The sequence below is a fragment of the Engystomops pustulosus genome, chromosome 3 (genome assembly GCF_040894005.1).
Source record: "Engystomops pustulosus chromosome 3, aEngPut4.maternal, whole genome shotgun sequence".
Lineage (NCBI taxonomy): Eukaryota > Metazoa > Chordata > Amphibia > Anura > Leptodactylidae > Engystomops > Engystomops pustulosus.
Genome location: NC_092413.1, coordinates 113,241,254 through 113,258,953, shown reverse-complemented (window position 1 = coordinate 113,258,953; position 17,700 = coordinate 113,241,254). Strand labels below are relative to the sequence as shown.

Below are 17,700 nucleotides of genomic sequence, written 5' to 3'. Positions count from 1 at the left end.
TGGTGCAACTGCAGTTTTTTGTCAATTCCACTGCATTTGGATGTTTTTGTTTTTTTTTACAGTTTTTGTATACTGTTTATATTATTATTATTAGCTACTAGGAATAACAATTTGTCCCGCATATAAAAAGCCCTCATATGATGTGTAAATCAAAAAAATAAAAAAGCTATAAGATTTGTAATACAGAAAGTAATGAAACAAAATGAAAAAGGGTTAATATGACACTGTGTGAAGCACCAAACCAATAGCACAAAAATGAACGTATCTAGACAATAAAACACTGAATATATTTAATACAATTATGGCTAGTAAAATAAAACAATATCTAATAAAACAATGTGGGGTTTAGATTTGTATCTGATTTTTAGTAAGGCCAATAACATACAGAAGGACAAGACACACTGTTAATGCCTTGCTATGAAAAAATCCTGCAAGTCACAAGAAGCTAATTATACTGAAAGAAAACCTCAAGAGAGTCTAAAAAAAAACTACATGCCCGTGTTCTCCTCTTGTTCAAGATCACTTGCTACACACTGAGGAAAACCTGTACTTGCTTTGTCCTTGTGTGTAACAGAAGTCCTGGGGAAATCTAAGAAAAAAAATACACCTACCTGCTTAATATGTTGTATAATAAAGTATTTTATTATTTATTCTTACTACAAGTATATACTGACCCCGAGACCGAGACCCCTAATTTTAACACAAAAAACTGGAAAATCCTATTGACTCGAGTATAACCCGAATGTAGGAAATGCATTGGTCACAGCCCCAGTATATAGCCAGCCCCCTGTAGTATATAGCCAGCCAGCCCCCTGTAGTATATAGCCAGCCAGCCCCCTGTAGTATATAGCCTGCCAGCCTTCTGTAGTATATAGTCACCAGCCCATAAAAAATAAGTCGGAATGGTGAGTAGTCAGTTTATTAATTTTATATACGAGTGGGGAATTTTCAGCACAAAAATTGTGCTTAAAAACTCGGCTTATACTTGAGTATATATGGTATTTATTTACACTATAATCATAACATATACATTTGTGTTGTGGAAGTCACTTGGATTCCAAAATGTCCCCTGCAATAATGCCATTTACAGTGCGCTATGCCATAAAATAGTACAGTCTTGGAAACCTGACCAGGACTTAAATGTAAGGCACATAAATAATACATTCTTATTTTTAGTGCTAATAATATTTGACTCCTTCAGGACATAGCCAGTTTGTATGTTAAGGCGCTACTTCTTTATCTGTAATCTGGCATGTGTCGCTTTATATGGGTAGAACTTTTGAACACTTTAATGCACCAAAATTATTTTGAGAAAGTTTTTTCATAACACATCGTACTTCATGTTAGTGGTAAACTGACTGATTAAAAAAAAAAAAAAAAACCACAACAAACAACTAAACTTTGCCAATTATTTGGAGAAATTACCCATTTTCGCAATGATCTGCTTTTGAGATGGATAGTTTACCTTCCTATTTATCAGTATTCAGACATGTAAACAAACATCCTACAGAGTGCACAGAGAGTCTAACACAGCAATCAAAAAAGCATCAAGGATGGTGAACAAATTGGTGAACATTCAGGGAATATTATTAACCCTGTAGCGCATTATGACGTACATGTACGTTGGGAAATGCAGTATCATAGTCACTTCGCGTCAACTGCCTGATAGATCATGCTTGCAGACTATGCAGAAGCTGATTAAGGTAATATACTGCAATAATACAATACATACTGCGCACAGCCGGATTGTGTCAGAGGATGTTCGCATATTCACCCCCCCACCCCACCAGTGCTGCAGCTCCTCTCTGAGGATACAGCACAGTGAATTCATCCCGGGGTTCATATCTCAGGAGCGGAGGGGGCTAGGAGGAAAATTCAAAGTGCCCCTGAATCAGAATGCAAGTGCCTACATAATGGTATGTTCACTTTGTTTGGGGGTAGTGAGAAGTCCTCTTTAAGCAAGTGCAGGCTTTTATGAACCTTGAAATACGAGGTCATTGAAGGTTTGTATTCAGAATAACTCCCAGGAATTTGTTCTGCTTCTCCGGGACTAGGGCTGACTTCTCTAGGTTTATTATCCAACCAAGGCTGTGAAGAATAAAAATAGGTCTATGTGGATCTCATATTGTTTAGCCGTCTCAGCAGTAATCACTAAGTCATCCAAAGATGGTACTATGGTAATTCTCTTGTTCATACTTTTAATTCTGTCATGACTTTGGTGAAAATCCTCAGCGTGGAGGATATTCCAAATGGTAGAGCACTGAATTGAAAGTGTAGGATTTGATTGTTTGGGGAGATAATGGTAAATCTCGGGAATTTTTGTCTGTCTGTATGGATTGGGATGTGGTAATAGGCGTTACTGAGGCTTAAAGTGCACATGTAAGCATCCAAAACCTTTTTACGATCAGTAGCTTTTTCAAGAATAGCATCAAGGTCTGAGCCTAAAAGGGAAGGCTACACAATTTTAGAGAATAGCAACCCCCCCCCCCTATTGTTTTATCCAAATAGCCCTGCAGGAAGCATTACAAAGGGCTGACTCTTTGACTGCAAATCTAATACTCTTGGCTGAAGAGTCAGCCAAAAACCCTGTAGTAGATTCTCAAATAACTTCCCTAGGAGTGCCTTCTCTGATGTGGTTTTATAATTCTCCTAGCCAGTAAGACAAGGTTCTGGCGCGGGGTAGCAGCTATGTTGGATTTTAGGTTAAACATTGCAGATTGCTATGACCCTTTAAGGTCTATCCGTGGGATCATGAAGCTGAGCAGCATTCTTAAAAGGGGAGATCAGTAAAAAAATAAAAATGCAAAACACTTTTGCCACCTGGATGTCCACTGTTGGTATCCTTTTTCCTCAAATAAAAGACGGTTTTTATTTTGTATTGGAACCAAAAGTATTGCCAGGGTGTTCCACAAGGCTTTCACAAAGGGGTCTAACTGGAACACTAGAGAAAAAATATTTTTGAATGGAAAGTTCCTCCATGGCCTTTGAAGAGGAAAACGTCAGAAACGTCTTTAAAAGAGTAGGAAGGTGGGTCAGCTTCCACATCAGAAGTTGATGATTCTGCAATAACCCTCTGTATAAAGAATGCTCTAGGAAACCTCACACTAAAAAACAAAGAGGTCTTAACCTCCATCTTAATTAAAAGAACAATGTTCCTCCAGGAAAGTAGTTTTTTAGTGCTTGAGAACTTTTGATATTCAATCTCTACATATCTTTACATTGTTTTTCTCTATGTCCTTATACTTGTTCTCTCTCTTCCCCCCCAAGGCATCTTACCTCACTTTTGATGCGCCGCCTCCCCATGCATTCCACCACAAAGCCAACAATAATAATTTATACTGCTAGGTTCCTAGAAGCTATGCTGTAATACTTTGCCTGGGCTCAATCCGTTTTTTACAAAAGTGGCTCAAATAAATGAACTATGAGTACACAGTATACACCTCCATTGTCTAGAAATCTTCTGGAGAACTTAATTCCTCTTAACAACTAAGCACAAACACCACAAAATATTTATATTCACTGTTAAAAAGGAAAATGCTGCTTAATAAAAAATGCAAAGCACGTCAAACCTAACAGCTACATCATGTAATGTTTGGGAGACAAATCTGTAAAGTGGGTTTAATCACACACAAAATTTTGAAACAAAAATTCAAGCTTAGGAGCTGATTACGTTTTCCTGTTCTTAGTAAGCTTTTTTGTTTTTTTTAGCTGCAAGCTCTTCCCAAAACAATGGATTTAGACACACAACTGAATCTGTGATAATGAAAGGACCATATATAGTGACAAGAGATGCACTTTTTAGCAAGAAAAAAAAATATGCTCTCCGCTTCCTGCCATTCCAACATGCAAGAAACAGGATCCACAATGATGTCATCAGGTCATGTGAGAATAGGCTGCAGGGGAAGCAGATATTATTTAGAAGAGATTGTGAACCGATTGTAGGTGTGCAGGGGGTAAACTAGGGAGAAGATTTAAGAAATAGGGTGAATTTGGGTGCAAATTTATTTTGCTTTAAAAAACTAAATAAATAAATAAAATGAATAAAATTGCTGAATCCTATATTTAGGGGTACCAGCTCAGCTTTCAAGTGATTTTAAGAGGCCTAAATAATAGTAAAACCCCATAAATTGCCCCAATATTGAAATAGCAACGCTCAACTTATGAAAAACCACTTTTAACCCCTTACCGACACGGGCTGAGCCCTCTCCATAGCCGCTAGGTCTTTGCTGGTGGTTTCCCACCAATCTCCGCCGGCGGCTTCAAAAGGATGGCGGCACGTGGGCGCCGCCATTTTGCCGAGGTTCGTTGCTCCCCGTGACGTCATCGGGGAGCCGTGATCCGTCGTTATGACAGCCTCGGGTCTTCCGAAGACCCGAAGCTGACTTGTATTAATCCTATCATTACAATGTGCTAATTGCACATTGTAATGAGTGAGGAGGAAAATCCCCATATTCTGCCATACTGTAGTATTTGGTATATGTTATGATCAATCAGACAACCTAGGGTTAAAGTACCCTAGGGAGTCTGAAAAATACTGACAATAAAAAGTAAAAAAGAAAAAAAATATATAAGAAAAAAAACCTAAAAATTCAAAATCAAACCCCTTTCCCTAGAACTGATATATTTTGTGCCATTTTGAAAAATGTAAAAAAAATAAATAAAAAGTGATCAAAAGTTGCAAAAAATGACACCACCCACAGTTCTGTACACCAAAGTATAAAAAAGTTATTAGCGCCAGAATTTTTTGTACAGGAGGTTTACATTTTTGTAAATGTATGAAAACATTATAAAACCTATACAAATTTGGTATCCCCATGATCGCACCGACCCAAAGAATAAAGTAGACATGTCATTTTGGGCACACAGTAAAAGCCGTAAAATCTAAACCCACAAGAAAACGGCGCAAATGTGGTTTTTCACCATTTTCACTATATTTGGAATTTTTTTCCCGCTTCCCAGTACACGACATGGAAAATTAAATACCATCACTATGAAGTGCAATTTGTTATGCAGAAAACAAGCCATCACGGAGCTCTTTACGTGTAAAAATAAAAAAAGTTATAGATTTTTGAAGGTGGGGAGTGAAAAATGGAAGTGAAAAAACTAAAAAGGGCCAGATCGTTAAAAAGTTAAGGAAGTTTGTTATCCCTTTAGGTGTTTCACATGGGTTAAAGGGGATATCCAGCCTTTAAAAAAAATAAAAATAAATGATATACCATATATTCCGGCGTATAAGACGACCTGGTGTATAAGACGAGCCCCCTACTTTCCTGTTTAAAATATAGAGTTTAAGATATATTCGCCGTATAAGACTACCCCTTTTCCAACGCACACAAAACACCGGTAAAAAAAAAAAAAAAAAAAAACAGATTTGAATTTAACATGGTCCTATTTTTAATTTAAATTCTTATGACATGCAGGTATATAGCAGGAAAACTGTCGCTCATAAACATAAGCCATACAACAACAACATTACCATCGTCCATTTTACTGTAAATGTTACCATACTGTACCTTAAATTTTTATTTTATTAAATATTCCATGCCATGTACTCCGAAAAATTCCTGGTGAAAAAAACGCATTTGCGCCATTTTCTTGTGGGCTTGGATATTACGTCTTTCACTGAGTGCCCCAAATGACATGACTTTATCCTTCAGGTTGGTGCGATTAAGGGGATAGGGATATAGGTTTTATAATGTTTTCATACATTTACAAAAATGAAAACCTCCTGTACAAAAATTATTTTTTTGATTTTGCCAACTTTTTTATACTTTGGTGTACGGAGCTGTGGGTGGTGTAATTTTTTGCGAAATTTGATAATATTTTCAATGATATCATTTTTAGGACTGTACGACCTTTTGATCACTTTTTATAGATTTTTTTTATATTTTTCAAAATGGCAAAAAAGTGCCATTTTCGACTTTGGGCGCTATTATCCGTTACGGGGTTAAACGCATTGAAAAACCGTTATCATATTTTGATAGATCGGGCATTTTCGTACGCGTCGATACCTGATGTGTTTATGATTTTTACTGTTTATTTATATTTATGTCAGTTCTAGGTAAAGGGGGGTGATTTGAAATTTTAGCTGTTTTTATTATAATTTTTACCATGGAGACGGATCGCCAGCCCCGATGACGTCACAGGGAGCGGCGATCCCAGGTAAGATGGCGGCGATGAAGATGAAAGATGAAAACACCCGCGATCGGTGCTAGCACCGATTGCGGGTGTTACCGGTAAGCCTTTGCTGCAATATGCAGCAAAGACTTACCGGCAATGGAGAGGGCTCAGCCCGTGAGCCCTCTCCATGCAGCGCGACCCGACCGCCGCCGTGAATACACGGCGGGCGGTCGATATTACCGGCGTATAAGACGACCGCAGAGAAGACAGAATATTTTTCGGTCTTCAAAAGTTGTCTTATACGCCGGAATATACGGTACATCCGTATGGGGAAGCTGTAAAAAAAATTTAAAAAAATAAATAAAAAGCTTACCTTCACCGTTGCTTCTGCTGTCCTGTGCAGCCTGTCAGTGTTGCGCTGTTGCTTATTGGCATCATGCCAGGGTAAAAGAAACTTTTTGATCATTTTTATCCTGTTTTTAAGAGGTTGGATGTGAATTTTTTTTTACATTTTTGCATGTTGTTTTACCCTTTTTATGTACAGCATTCTGTTCACCCAATGAGTTCAGTAAAAATTTTATTGTACGGGTTGTTAAGGCCATAGTGATAAAAATATGTAGTGTTCTTGTGGGGATTTTCCATTTTTTTAGGTTTTTACATTGGATGGGGAATTAGGGGACTTATTTTTTTAATGATTTTTTTTTAATCTTAACTATTTTTCTTTTTTACGATTTCTTACTTTTAACGTTTTTATTTTAACCCAGTGTGGAACTTAAACTAGTGATCATGTGATCACTTGCTCAGTGAAATATACTGCAATACTATCACACAGTAGCTTTTAAGAGTGCCTTTAAGCACCATCTAACAGGCACTTACTGCAGGCAGCCCTGGGGTCGTTCATTGGACCCAGGTCTGCCATGGCATTGATCAGCATCCCCCTGCCTGGCCTGGGGGATGCCAATCTTATAGGAGTGTACCTGTCAAACCCTTTAAACACTACGGTCATGGTGACTATGGTGCCTAAAAGTGTTAAACAGACAGGATGGAGACTATTGCAATCCCAGCTGTCAAATACACCTGGAATATCGCGGTGCACGCATGGCCTCAGCTTGTGAGCCTGTGTGATTGCCAAGACGTAACTGTACAAGGATACAGTACCCTATACCAACGCTTAAATCATATTTTCTTAGTATCAATATGGATTTCTTTCTTTTAAGTGGAACAGGGTTACAAATGATAAAAAAAATTGTATATGTATAGAATGCAGTAGAGGGGTCTCTGATGACCTCTAGGGAATACATTTAAAGGGAACCTACCACCACGCTTCTACCTATAAAGGTAGATCAGGTGGTAGGTGGATGAATGGGACGTGAGAATAGCCCTTTTTTTGGCTAATCCTCACATCCCAGCTATCTTTAAGAAAACGTTAATCGGCGGATATGTAAATTTTTTTCCGCGGCTACTGGGGCGTGGCGTAGCCGGACATGAGGCTACACGTCGCGGCTACTCCACGCCCCACTAGCCTCCTTTCTCCTCCTACCAATGCATTCATTTAGCCCCCCAAAAAAAAGAATTGCACTCTATTTTGTTTTAACACATGTAAAACAATTAAAGGGTTAACAAACTTTAAGAAGGTGGTTTTACATACATTGAGGGGTGTGGTTTCTAAAATGGTATAATTTATGGGGTTTTGGTATTATTTAGGCCTCTCAAAGTTTCTTGAAAGCTGAGCAGGTCCTTCAAAAGCATAATTTTGTGTTTTTTATGAAAATGTGATCAAAATCGCACCTAAAAGTTCAGCCTCATAACTTACAAAAAGGATGCATAAAAACCATGTCATCATAAAGCAGACATTCGGTAAATGTTAGTCATCAAGTTATTTTGGTGTTAAGACTATGTATTGGAAAAGAAGAAAATTTTGAATTTAGAAAATTTTTGCCAAATATCAGTTTTCTCATAAGTAAACGCAAAACATATCACTACTAACTAACATGAACTAACAACATACAACTAACATGAACTGCAATATGTTAGGAGAAAATCTTAAAATCACTTGGATATGTTAAAACAATTTACCGTATATACTCGAGTATAAGCCGACCCAAGTATAAGCCGAGGCCTCTAATTTTACCACAAAAACCTGGGAAAACCTACCGACTCGAGTATAAGCCGAGGTTGGGAAATGCATTGGTCACAGCCTCCCCATTATATAGACTGCCGGACCCTGCCCCATAGTACATAGCCAGCACCTGCCTGCCAACCCATATCCCTCATTATATAGCTAGTCCCCTGCCATAGTATATAGCCAGCCCCCTGCCCCCCAATATATTTCTGCCAGCCCATATCCCCCAGTATATAGCCAGCCCCCTGCCCCAGTTTATAGTCAGCAACGGGTAAGCCGGAAAGGTGAGTTTTGATATATTTTTTTTACTCGAGTATAAGCCGAGTTTGGGGTTTCAGCACATTTTTGTGCTGAAAAACTAGGCTTATACTCGAGTATATTGACGTATCAGATTTGAAAAAAAATGGAACGTGTCAGGAAGGTGTAAAATGGCCCAGTAGTTAGATGGAATTTGACAGAGTATGCTGCTTTTCATTCAAACACAGGAATACAATATACAGGCGGTCCCCTACTTAAGAACATCCGGCTTACAGATGACCCCTAGCTACAAACGGCCCTCTTGATGTTGGTAATTTACTGTACTTTTGCCCTAGGTTACAATAACCAGCTATAACAGTTATTAAAGGAGTCTTTAAAGGCCCAATTAAGATTTATAATTAATCCTGGTTCTTATGACAATCCAACATTTTTAAAATCCAATTGTCACAGAGACCAAGAAAAATTTGTCTTGAGTTACAATTATAAAATATATAGCTCCAACTTACATACAAATTCAACTTAAGAACAAACCTACAGAACCTATCTTGTATTTACACTGGGGACTGGCTGTATAGGGTCTCACAGATGTATCTAGTATTTATTATCCAGCCCCTTAACAGAGAACAAGTCCAACTTTATAACCCCTGCCCCCCTCCGACTTGTGAACAGGATGAACATCAAACGCTTAGAAACACATTACAGATCCTTACAGTCCTTGCTACAATGGAACAGATCCAGAATATGATTGTATACCCAAACGTATTATGCCACCATACTGGAGCAGTATACAAGAGCTACCTGACCTGCAAAGTGTATTCAAGGGATCTGTTGTGGTAATCGATTCCATTTAAACATTGACGTAGCTATAATTTACAACAGAGACTAATGTACTGAAAGGCTGGCCTGCAATTTGATTGTCATATTATATACAAGGTTTTCTTTGTGGAGTTACTATAGTTGACAAATACAGACCCAAGACACGAAAGCAGCTGAAACGTTCTTATAAAAGAGAAAGATATTTTAAACTACTTAACAAAATTGTAAAAGAAAAGCTTATTGGCGCTTTAACCAGACATCTTCAAGCTAACAAAAATTTGTAGCTTTGTTTCCAAACATTTTTATCTTTTAGCAAACACGATTCAGGTTTAAAACTGGGCATAGCTTCACTTGTCCCACGTTGTCCATAAATGAAACCATTTTAATTCAGAACAGTAAAATGAATGGATGAATGGCTGTATTCATACACAACCGTATTCATCTTCTTGAGCTGGTAATAAACTTGGCTTACAAGAGGTATCCATTATACAAAATGTTTTCTCTGAGAAAATGGATTTTCTCATTTACGAGAAAAGGATTGAAGGGGCCATTTCAAAGAAAATAAATAAATGGTTTGTTACATTTAACATAATTTATTTAAAACATAACTAAACCTTTTTTATTTCAGAAATGAATTCAGCAGCTGATAATAGTAAACTTTGTCATATATGTAATTAAGAATAAACCTTTATTTCTGCTCCTTTCTCCTGCAGTGAGTAGTGAATCTGAAGCCAAGTATGCAGAGATAAGGAAAGCAAGCAACTGATTAACTCCATACCTAGAGAATATTTCACTCAATGATTTGCCTCTCTAGCCTATTAACACTACACAGCCCTCACATGTTAAAACGGACAAAACTATCCGGAAACTGAAAAGAATTAAAGGGAACAGGTCTCCGCTGTTTCAAAAAAATTAATCTGAGACAGGTTCCCATAGAGACCTTAAGGCTCCCCTTTTCAACATATACCAGTGATGCTCACAATAGCAGAAAATCAACTTTTTATTCTCTACCTGGTAACTAGGCAGAGAACCCAGCGAGTCGAGTTGGGCTGATCCATCGGTTTCCTCTCTGCGCAGCAGCCAGCACATATCTTTCGTATGTCACTATGCCCCCTGGCAGTGAGCATCACAGCAGGCTCACCGCCGGCTCACTGCGCATGCGCGGCTTTTCACATTCTCTCTCACCATGACAGTGGCTAATGTGTACACGCTGGAACTCAGAAAGGGGGAGTAGGAAATGAAAGATAGAGGTGTGTGCTGGCTGACGTGCAGAGAGGAACGCCATGGATTGAAGCTGCCCAACTCGACTTGCTGGGTTCTCTGCCAAGTTATCAGGTAGAGAATAAAACTTGATTTTCTGCTTGAAGATTGCTGCGGTTGGTTTTAAAAGGGGAGCCCTTAGGACTTAAAGGCTCTATGGAAACCTGTCTTAGATTCATTTTTTTGAATCAGCGGTGACAGGTTCCCTTTAGGTCATTAGACTATATCAGGCTCCTTTATCTCTCATCCATCAGTGTTGTATGGAGACAAAGCTGATTTGCACTGCTCAAGTAAGTTAGGAAACAGAGGGAAAAGAAGGACATTGTAACATACTTTATCAAAATATGTTCCCAAGTTTACTTTTAACATCCGCACCATTGATTTATGCAATTTTGTTAAAAGTTCAGTTACACTTTAAACATAAGGCAAAAGATGTGTGTAAAAAATAAAAGTGATACAAAAGGTGGAACTGGAATGGGGTAGGTACATATTATATTTTTTCCTTGTTTCAGTCCCAATGAGTTTTCAAATCCACCTGGAAAGCCCCTTTAAAATACAAGAGGGAAAGTGGTCAGCCTTGCAATCTACAAGAGGACTAAAGGGGGAGGGGTGGAGAAAGTCTAGATAGATGTTATCCATTTATACCATCATGGAATTGAACATATTTCATGACCATCTACTACCTGAAAAGATTAGAAGCAACTTGCATCCTAAACAACTAGGAAATGGCTCACATGAAAATAGCAAGTATTAGCTTTTTATATTGGATGAGGTTATATTTTTAGAGCAAAAAATGATTTCCTTCACAAGCAAACAGGTGCCCCCTGCAACAACAAATTCCCATAAAATGCACCCTTTTGTGGCTATTGAATAGCACAGTGGTTGTTGTGAAGGTTCCTAGAACTTAAACGTGCTTGCAGAACTATTTGTGACTTTCATCTTGATGCAGTCTCATGCTAGCATGGGTTCCAAGCTACTGAGCAAGTCATTTTTATTACGGACATTAATTCATTGATCTATTAACACTCAGACGAGTTCTAAGCTGACAGGTGTCGTTATATATCCATCATCACATTGTGTTCCTCAGGAATGACAGGACGAGAGAGAGTGCAGTGTCCAAGTAAAATGAAGCAGCAGCGCAGGTTATGCAGTCAGCTGTCTGCCTAGTTCTAGACAGATTATGCCCCTCTTACCACGAGGCCCATTAATCACAGCACAACTGCTGAAGCTTCAAAGACAGGAAAATGAGAAAGTAGGCACATGATTCTGTGCAAATACACAAAGATGGTTTTTCGTTTAATCACCTGAACTGTCTGGTAGTCCGCTGGATTAAATCCTTTGACAGTCACTTCCCGGAAAACCTTTGGCTCCTGAGTGGCTTTGGTCAGGTCATAGTAATAAATAATACCTAAAACAAGAGTTCCGGCACGTCAGCAGAGTACATATAGCTCATGAGGAGTACAATGGATCTAAAAGCACTATAGATGGTACACTGCTACAAAACAGCTTAGGGTGCATTTATGGAGTGAATAATTTATAAGCATTTGTTCAGAAGAAGATGAAGCCCTTTCTAAAGACTGCTCAATTATTCCTTATAAAGACAGCAATTCAGCAATGTAAATAGTCAATGGCCACCATAGAAACCTACAGGTCCAAGGACCCAGGATGATTGGTAATAACAGAAACATCAGTCTTACGTTTGCCAAACTGCAACAATGTAGTGTAGGAATGTTTCGCAATTTTGCTTTGAAGAAGGCATAACCGGATTTAAGTCTTGCATATAATTATTCTTTTGTGTGGTTGTGGATTGCAAGCCCATAATTTATTTTATTGAAAAAAAATGGAAGTCAGTGTTATCAGTTTATACAATCCTGTTTAAAAGCTTACTTATTAATGCAGTTAAAAGGGTTTTCCCATATAGGAAAAACATGGCTGCTTTCTTATAAACACAGCATTACACCTGACCATAGTCTGAGCTGGTATTACAGGTCTTTGGATCACTTTGAGCAATATCTGCATAATATGGATACCTAAAATGCCATTAAAGGGGTTGTCCGACTATCTGAAAAATGTAGCAGGTGGGCTAGAGAGGGCTTTAAAAAAAAAACCCTTTACTCACCGCCTTTGGTTCCCATGCTGTCCCGCGCCGCTGTCCATCAGAGCAATGCCCCCGTTTGTTTACAAGGGTTCGGCAGCTGCCCTCCGGCAACTTCCGGTGGCCCATCTGTTTCCTATCCCAGCCCTGTATTAGGCAGAAGTTGCCGGAGGGGAGCTGCCTTGCCCCTGTAAACAAAGAACAAACAGGGACAATGCTCTGACAGACAGCGGCACAGGACACCGGGAGAGCCAAAGGAGGTGAGGCCAATTGCTACATTTTTCAAATAGTCGGACAACCCCTTTTAAAAAACTCAACAACTCACCAGGTGATAAAAATGAGGTGAACTGGTAAAAGATCTCAGAGTCTTTCTTCTGGCCACTATATCCTACAATACTGCCAACATCCAAAGGGAAAGTTTTGAGGTGGCTGCCTGAAGCAAGGTCGTGTAGTTGCAGAACATTCTTCACATCGTGGAGGTAGCACAGCACCAGGAACTTGGAATGAACACAGGATACCCATTCTAAGTAAACAGAGTGTAAAAGTGTTAGATCAATTTAAAAGATTTTTTCTTCTATATATAAAAAAATTCTTAACTGTGCGATGTTCACTTTCAAGGCATGTGGTTAGAGAATTACACAAATCAGGTTTTTTAGCTTTTGAAAAATAAATACTCACAAATAAAATTTCTTAGGCTCGATTCACAACTGCATCATGGGGTTCAGTTACACTCAGTTTTAGGAGAGAGTAACCGAAACAAAAAAGTTACATAAAATAAAGGTCTCAAATTCACCTTCCATTCCCCATGGACCTTAAGCTATGGAAAGCACCATTCTGTTATGTATAGTGTTTGATCTTAGCCTTACTGATTGGATTCCAACAGCCAGAGGTTTCCCAGCTGGTACCCCAACAATGTCCATCCCCTATTGTGTGGCACCTGAGAGTTAGGGCCTTTACATTCTTTGGAGCATACATGGATAAACATTTTTAAAGATTTAATAGATTTAACTATTTCTATGCTGGTTTCAACTTTTTTTTCCATGTGGTGAAGCTCCTACACTTCCCACATGATAGGTTAATTCCCTGTATAGATACTGGGGCACATTTACTAAGGGTCCCTTGGCTGCATTCCCGTCAGGTTTCGCGAATTTTCCGTTTTGCGATTTATTGACCCAGGTTTTTGTCGCACGCGATCGGATTGCCGGCTTGCATGCAACACATATCGGTGGGGAGGGGGGGGGGGGGGGGTCGAAGCCATCAGACAACCCGACTGATTCGGACAAACTGCAGAATTTAACGTTCAAAATAGTGTTGCAAGATCAGCACTTACATGGACCAGGAAGAAGATGATGAACTCCAGCGGACCTCAGCGGGGAAGCGGCACATACAGGAAATTGGACGCACGATTAGTGAATTGCAGCAGCTCTGAATCCTCGTCGGACATTCCGGATCGGCGACGTCAACGGGACGGGTAAGTAAATGTGCCCCAATGTATTTACAAACTATGCAGAACTTGTTGAATTTTCATTAGATTAGTGGATAAGCTCCATCATGGGAAGTAATGAAAGACTTAGGCAAAGTTTTTGGGCCAACAAAAGAGAATGTCATAACTCTGGGAAGATATCACAAAACGAGCATTGTTGTGAAAGGAGATATTATTGCATGACTTTTGGATACTCTTTTATAATGAGCTGACCTTAAATGTGTCTAAGTGCACCATCTAGTGGTGGTGCTGTGAACTGCAACTATGTTGTAATTATGTACAAAGTCGGAACAGGTATACATTGCAAGTGTAACTCCAAACATTTGTCTCTGTTACAAATGGATTTTATCGATTTTGGGTTGTCATAAGGATAAATATTAATGCTTCATTGCAGACAGCTTTGGTAGCTCTTACAGTTGATCATTGGAGCCTGGGGCTAAAGATCAGTAACATACCAGCATCCAGTCATCTGTAAGTAACTAGGGTGTACCCAAGTCAGGGACTGCATGTATATGAAACTAGGAGTTCTTGCAACCATTAAAGTTTTTTTTGTATTTCACAAATTAATAGTGTAGGTGATAATAGTACATGTTGTAATATAGTCCATTAAGTAAATAAGCTAAAATTCATTATCACCTAATCACCTTTTCAGTCAGTGACTTTATAAAATCATGCTCCATGCCAGCAGCATAAGGTGAGTCCTTGGGGGAAGCAGCTGCAGCAGCCTGTGTCTCAGTATCCTCGTGCATTCTTCCTCTACTCCACACTCATCCAGCTCCCTCATCCCTCCCCTCTTCCTTTTATGTGTATTGAGCAGTTATGGGTAGGAGGAGTGAGGGAGCTGGATACATTCAGACCAGGACAGATTGCTGATATGCAAATAATTAAAGTAAATTGAAGGTCTTGCACGGTTATAATCATAGTAGCAGAACAATTTTTACACTACTTGGTTTAATAGATTTTTTTCATCTACTGAGTATAGAAAATTTTATTCTATGCAGTATTTTAGATAGTGATAAAAGACACTTCCTAATAGTTTTGGATGAATCCAAAATATACAGAAATAAAAAAGTTGATCATTGATCAATTCTATAAATGTCAAGTCCATTGAATTCAATAGTGGATATTGTGCAGTACAAAGCATGTTGGTTAGGAATTCAGAAGTTGTTTCATAAAGGGCAATCTCCTTGTCAGGAATAATCAAGTCTACTTATCTAGGTTGGGATTTATGAAAGAGAAAGAATGAAAAGTTTACAATAGCATCTGCACAAGCAGAATGAATACACCACAAAAGGCCAAAATGTGTGGAGTAGTCATTAATAAAAGGCAGAAATTCTTATCGGTTCTTGTAATCCATTCTCTCTGAAATTTCTCTTTGACCTGAAGGTTGCACAGAAAGATTTTTATTGTGATGAAAACAGAGTAGATAAGGAGATTGCAAAGTAAAAATTGGGCCATGTAAACCTGTTACATCTGAGGATTTAGAACATTGTCTAAATAAACCCTTTAAAACTAATTAAATGTTACTTCAAGTGAAAAAACAAAAAAATTGGCATACATAATGCAATAAAATATACCCCTTTGTGTACATGCTCTCTAATAATGAATAATGAAATGAATAATTTGTCAGTGTCAAAACAGGCGCACAATCATGATTAATCCTCCCTCTGCGCCTTTGACAGCCGCAGTTCCCCCTACAGGAACAGGTGTGTGCCTATGTGTGTCCACATAGCAGTGCTCAGTGTTTTTCTATATGTGTGTGTATAGCAGTGCCCAGTGTGTGAATGAATGAATGCATGTATGTTTCAGAACTGTGTGTGTAAATGTATCGATGTAGCAGTGCTGTGTGTGTAAATGCATGGATGTAGTAGAGCTGTGTGTGCTTTTGAGCAACCAACAGGGAAATTTTAATTGTTGTAAAATATATTTTTCCTTTTTTGGATGTAAGGAGCGTCTTCTTGTCTGAAAAATACGGTACATGAGAATGCAGGAGGCACAGCTACATATATATACGGTTATAAACATCTTAAAACTTTACATTGGTATGTAGTTTCCTCTGAACTCAATTTCTCAAGAACACTAAATTTAGCCCAAGTCTCGACTGAATTAATTAACCCCAACTGTTTCTGATTGCTGTGGAAAGGCTGATTCACCACAGTAAGAATACAAATGATTAGTCCCTTGATTAACCTTGAAACGAAGCTGGTAATGAGGTGAAATTGTTGTATCCTGCAGTAAACAGCAGAAAATTAAAATAATGGAAAAAAAATTAATTCCATGGATGTCCATGGACATTGTCACACTATTCTCAATTGTATTTAAAAAGTCTATTTATAAAGTAGACTTTAAAAAAATACCTTATTAAAACCATATAAATATTAGTGCAAACGCTCACACCAGAGGTTCCACGTCCCAATATCACACCCTAGTGGAAAAATGCAAACAACAAATACTCAAATAGTTCTCAAGGCACAGTGAGTGTGTCAAGACGGACTGAAAGTGGTAGCAGGAAATAGTCAGAATGTACCTACCCTTCGGTCGTATAGGAGTCAGACCCACCAGGGGTCCTGCTTACCCGTCTATTTGTCAGTCTCCAACAATACAGGGCTGGGAGGGAGTCACCTTTTCCTCTTTTGGTGGTAGGTTAGGGAGGGTGTGGTGCCCTAAAATACACTCACCCTGACCCCCTAATCAACTCCCGCCCTTACAAGGGCAGTCCCAAGTACTTTCCCTTGTACTAGTAATACGTCACACCTCCCTGTCGCGTTTCCACAATAGTTTCATCAGAGGGAGAAAAATCCATACAAAAATCGCCCTGAAAATAATGAGTACAGTATTTTCTAAAGCATAACCCCCCCCTTTGTTTGTAGTGGGGTTAAAGCCGCCTGTCATGCTTACCACAATTCGGCAAAGTTAGTCCATACACGGCGTCTTGATGGGGAAGGAGTGCCTACACCCACCGATCTGTGCCCTTTGATCACACCGGGTTCTTGGCTTGTGACACCTCTAAACATGTGTGGGCTTATTTAAAAGGCCCGCCCGTCCCGCCCTCCGTGACATCACTGTGTTGTGATTGGACTTACCGGTGTGTCGTCAGCATCCGTACGTGACTCACGGTGTGTGAGTCTTGTGCTGGCGATCAGACTGGAAGTTCCGTATACATCACTTCCGGGCCGGCAGCCAAGGAATACAGAGCTGTGTGTTGCCTTGCCTGCGTAGTTATGTTTCAGGCACCCGACTCTAACTCTTAGTGGTCCGGCTGGAGAAACCTGAAGGTAAAGGCATAGAGTGTTGATACGTGGCACGACCTAGTAATGTTGCCTCGTATGTCCTACCACATGGACAACTTTTTACAGCAGCCTACAGGTATGAAATTAGGTCGGTATTCAGATAACAACCATATGTACACACAATTATACGGGGTCAAGCTCATAAGATGAATAAGTAATGTATGACCTGGGGTACAAAAATGGATTCAAGGGAATCATTTGGCCCCATAGTATTTCACAAAATAAAATTTAAGGTGACAGACTGACTATATAACCA

At 39.1% G+C, this 17,700-nt stretch overlaps 1 protein-coding gene across 1 annotated transcript in view; it reads right to left on the bottom strand.

Moving 5' to 3' along the window:
* PREP (prolyl endopeptidase) overlaps nucleotides 1–17,700 on the bottom strand; it is an 87,646-nt gene that overhangs the window by 13,229 nt on the left and 56,717 nt on the right. The window contains exons 9-10 of the mRNA XM_072141872.1: nucleotides 12,997–13,194; nucleotides 11,881–11,984 (exon numbers count right to left, since the gene is read on the bottom strand). Of these exons, the coding sequence (XP_071997973.1) occupies nucleotides 11,881–11,984; nucleotides 12,997–13,194 (302 nt within the window). The remainder of the gene's footprint in view (nucleotides 1–11,880; nucleotides 11,985–12,996; nucleotides 13,195–17,700) is intronic.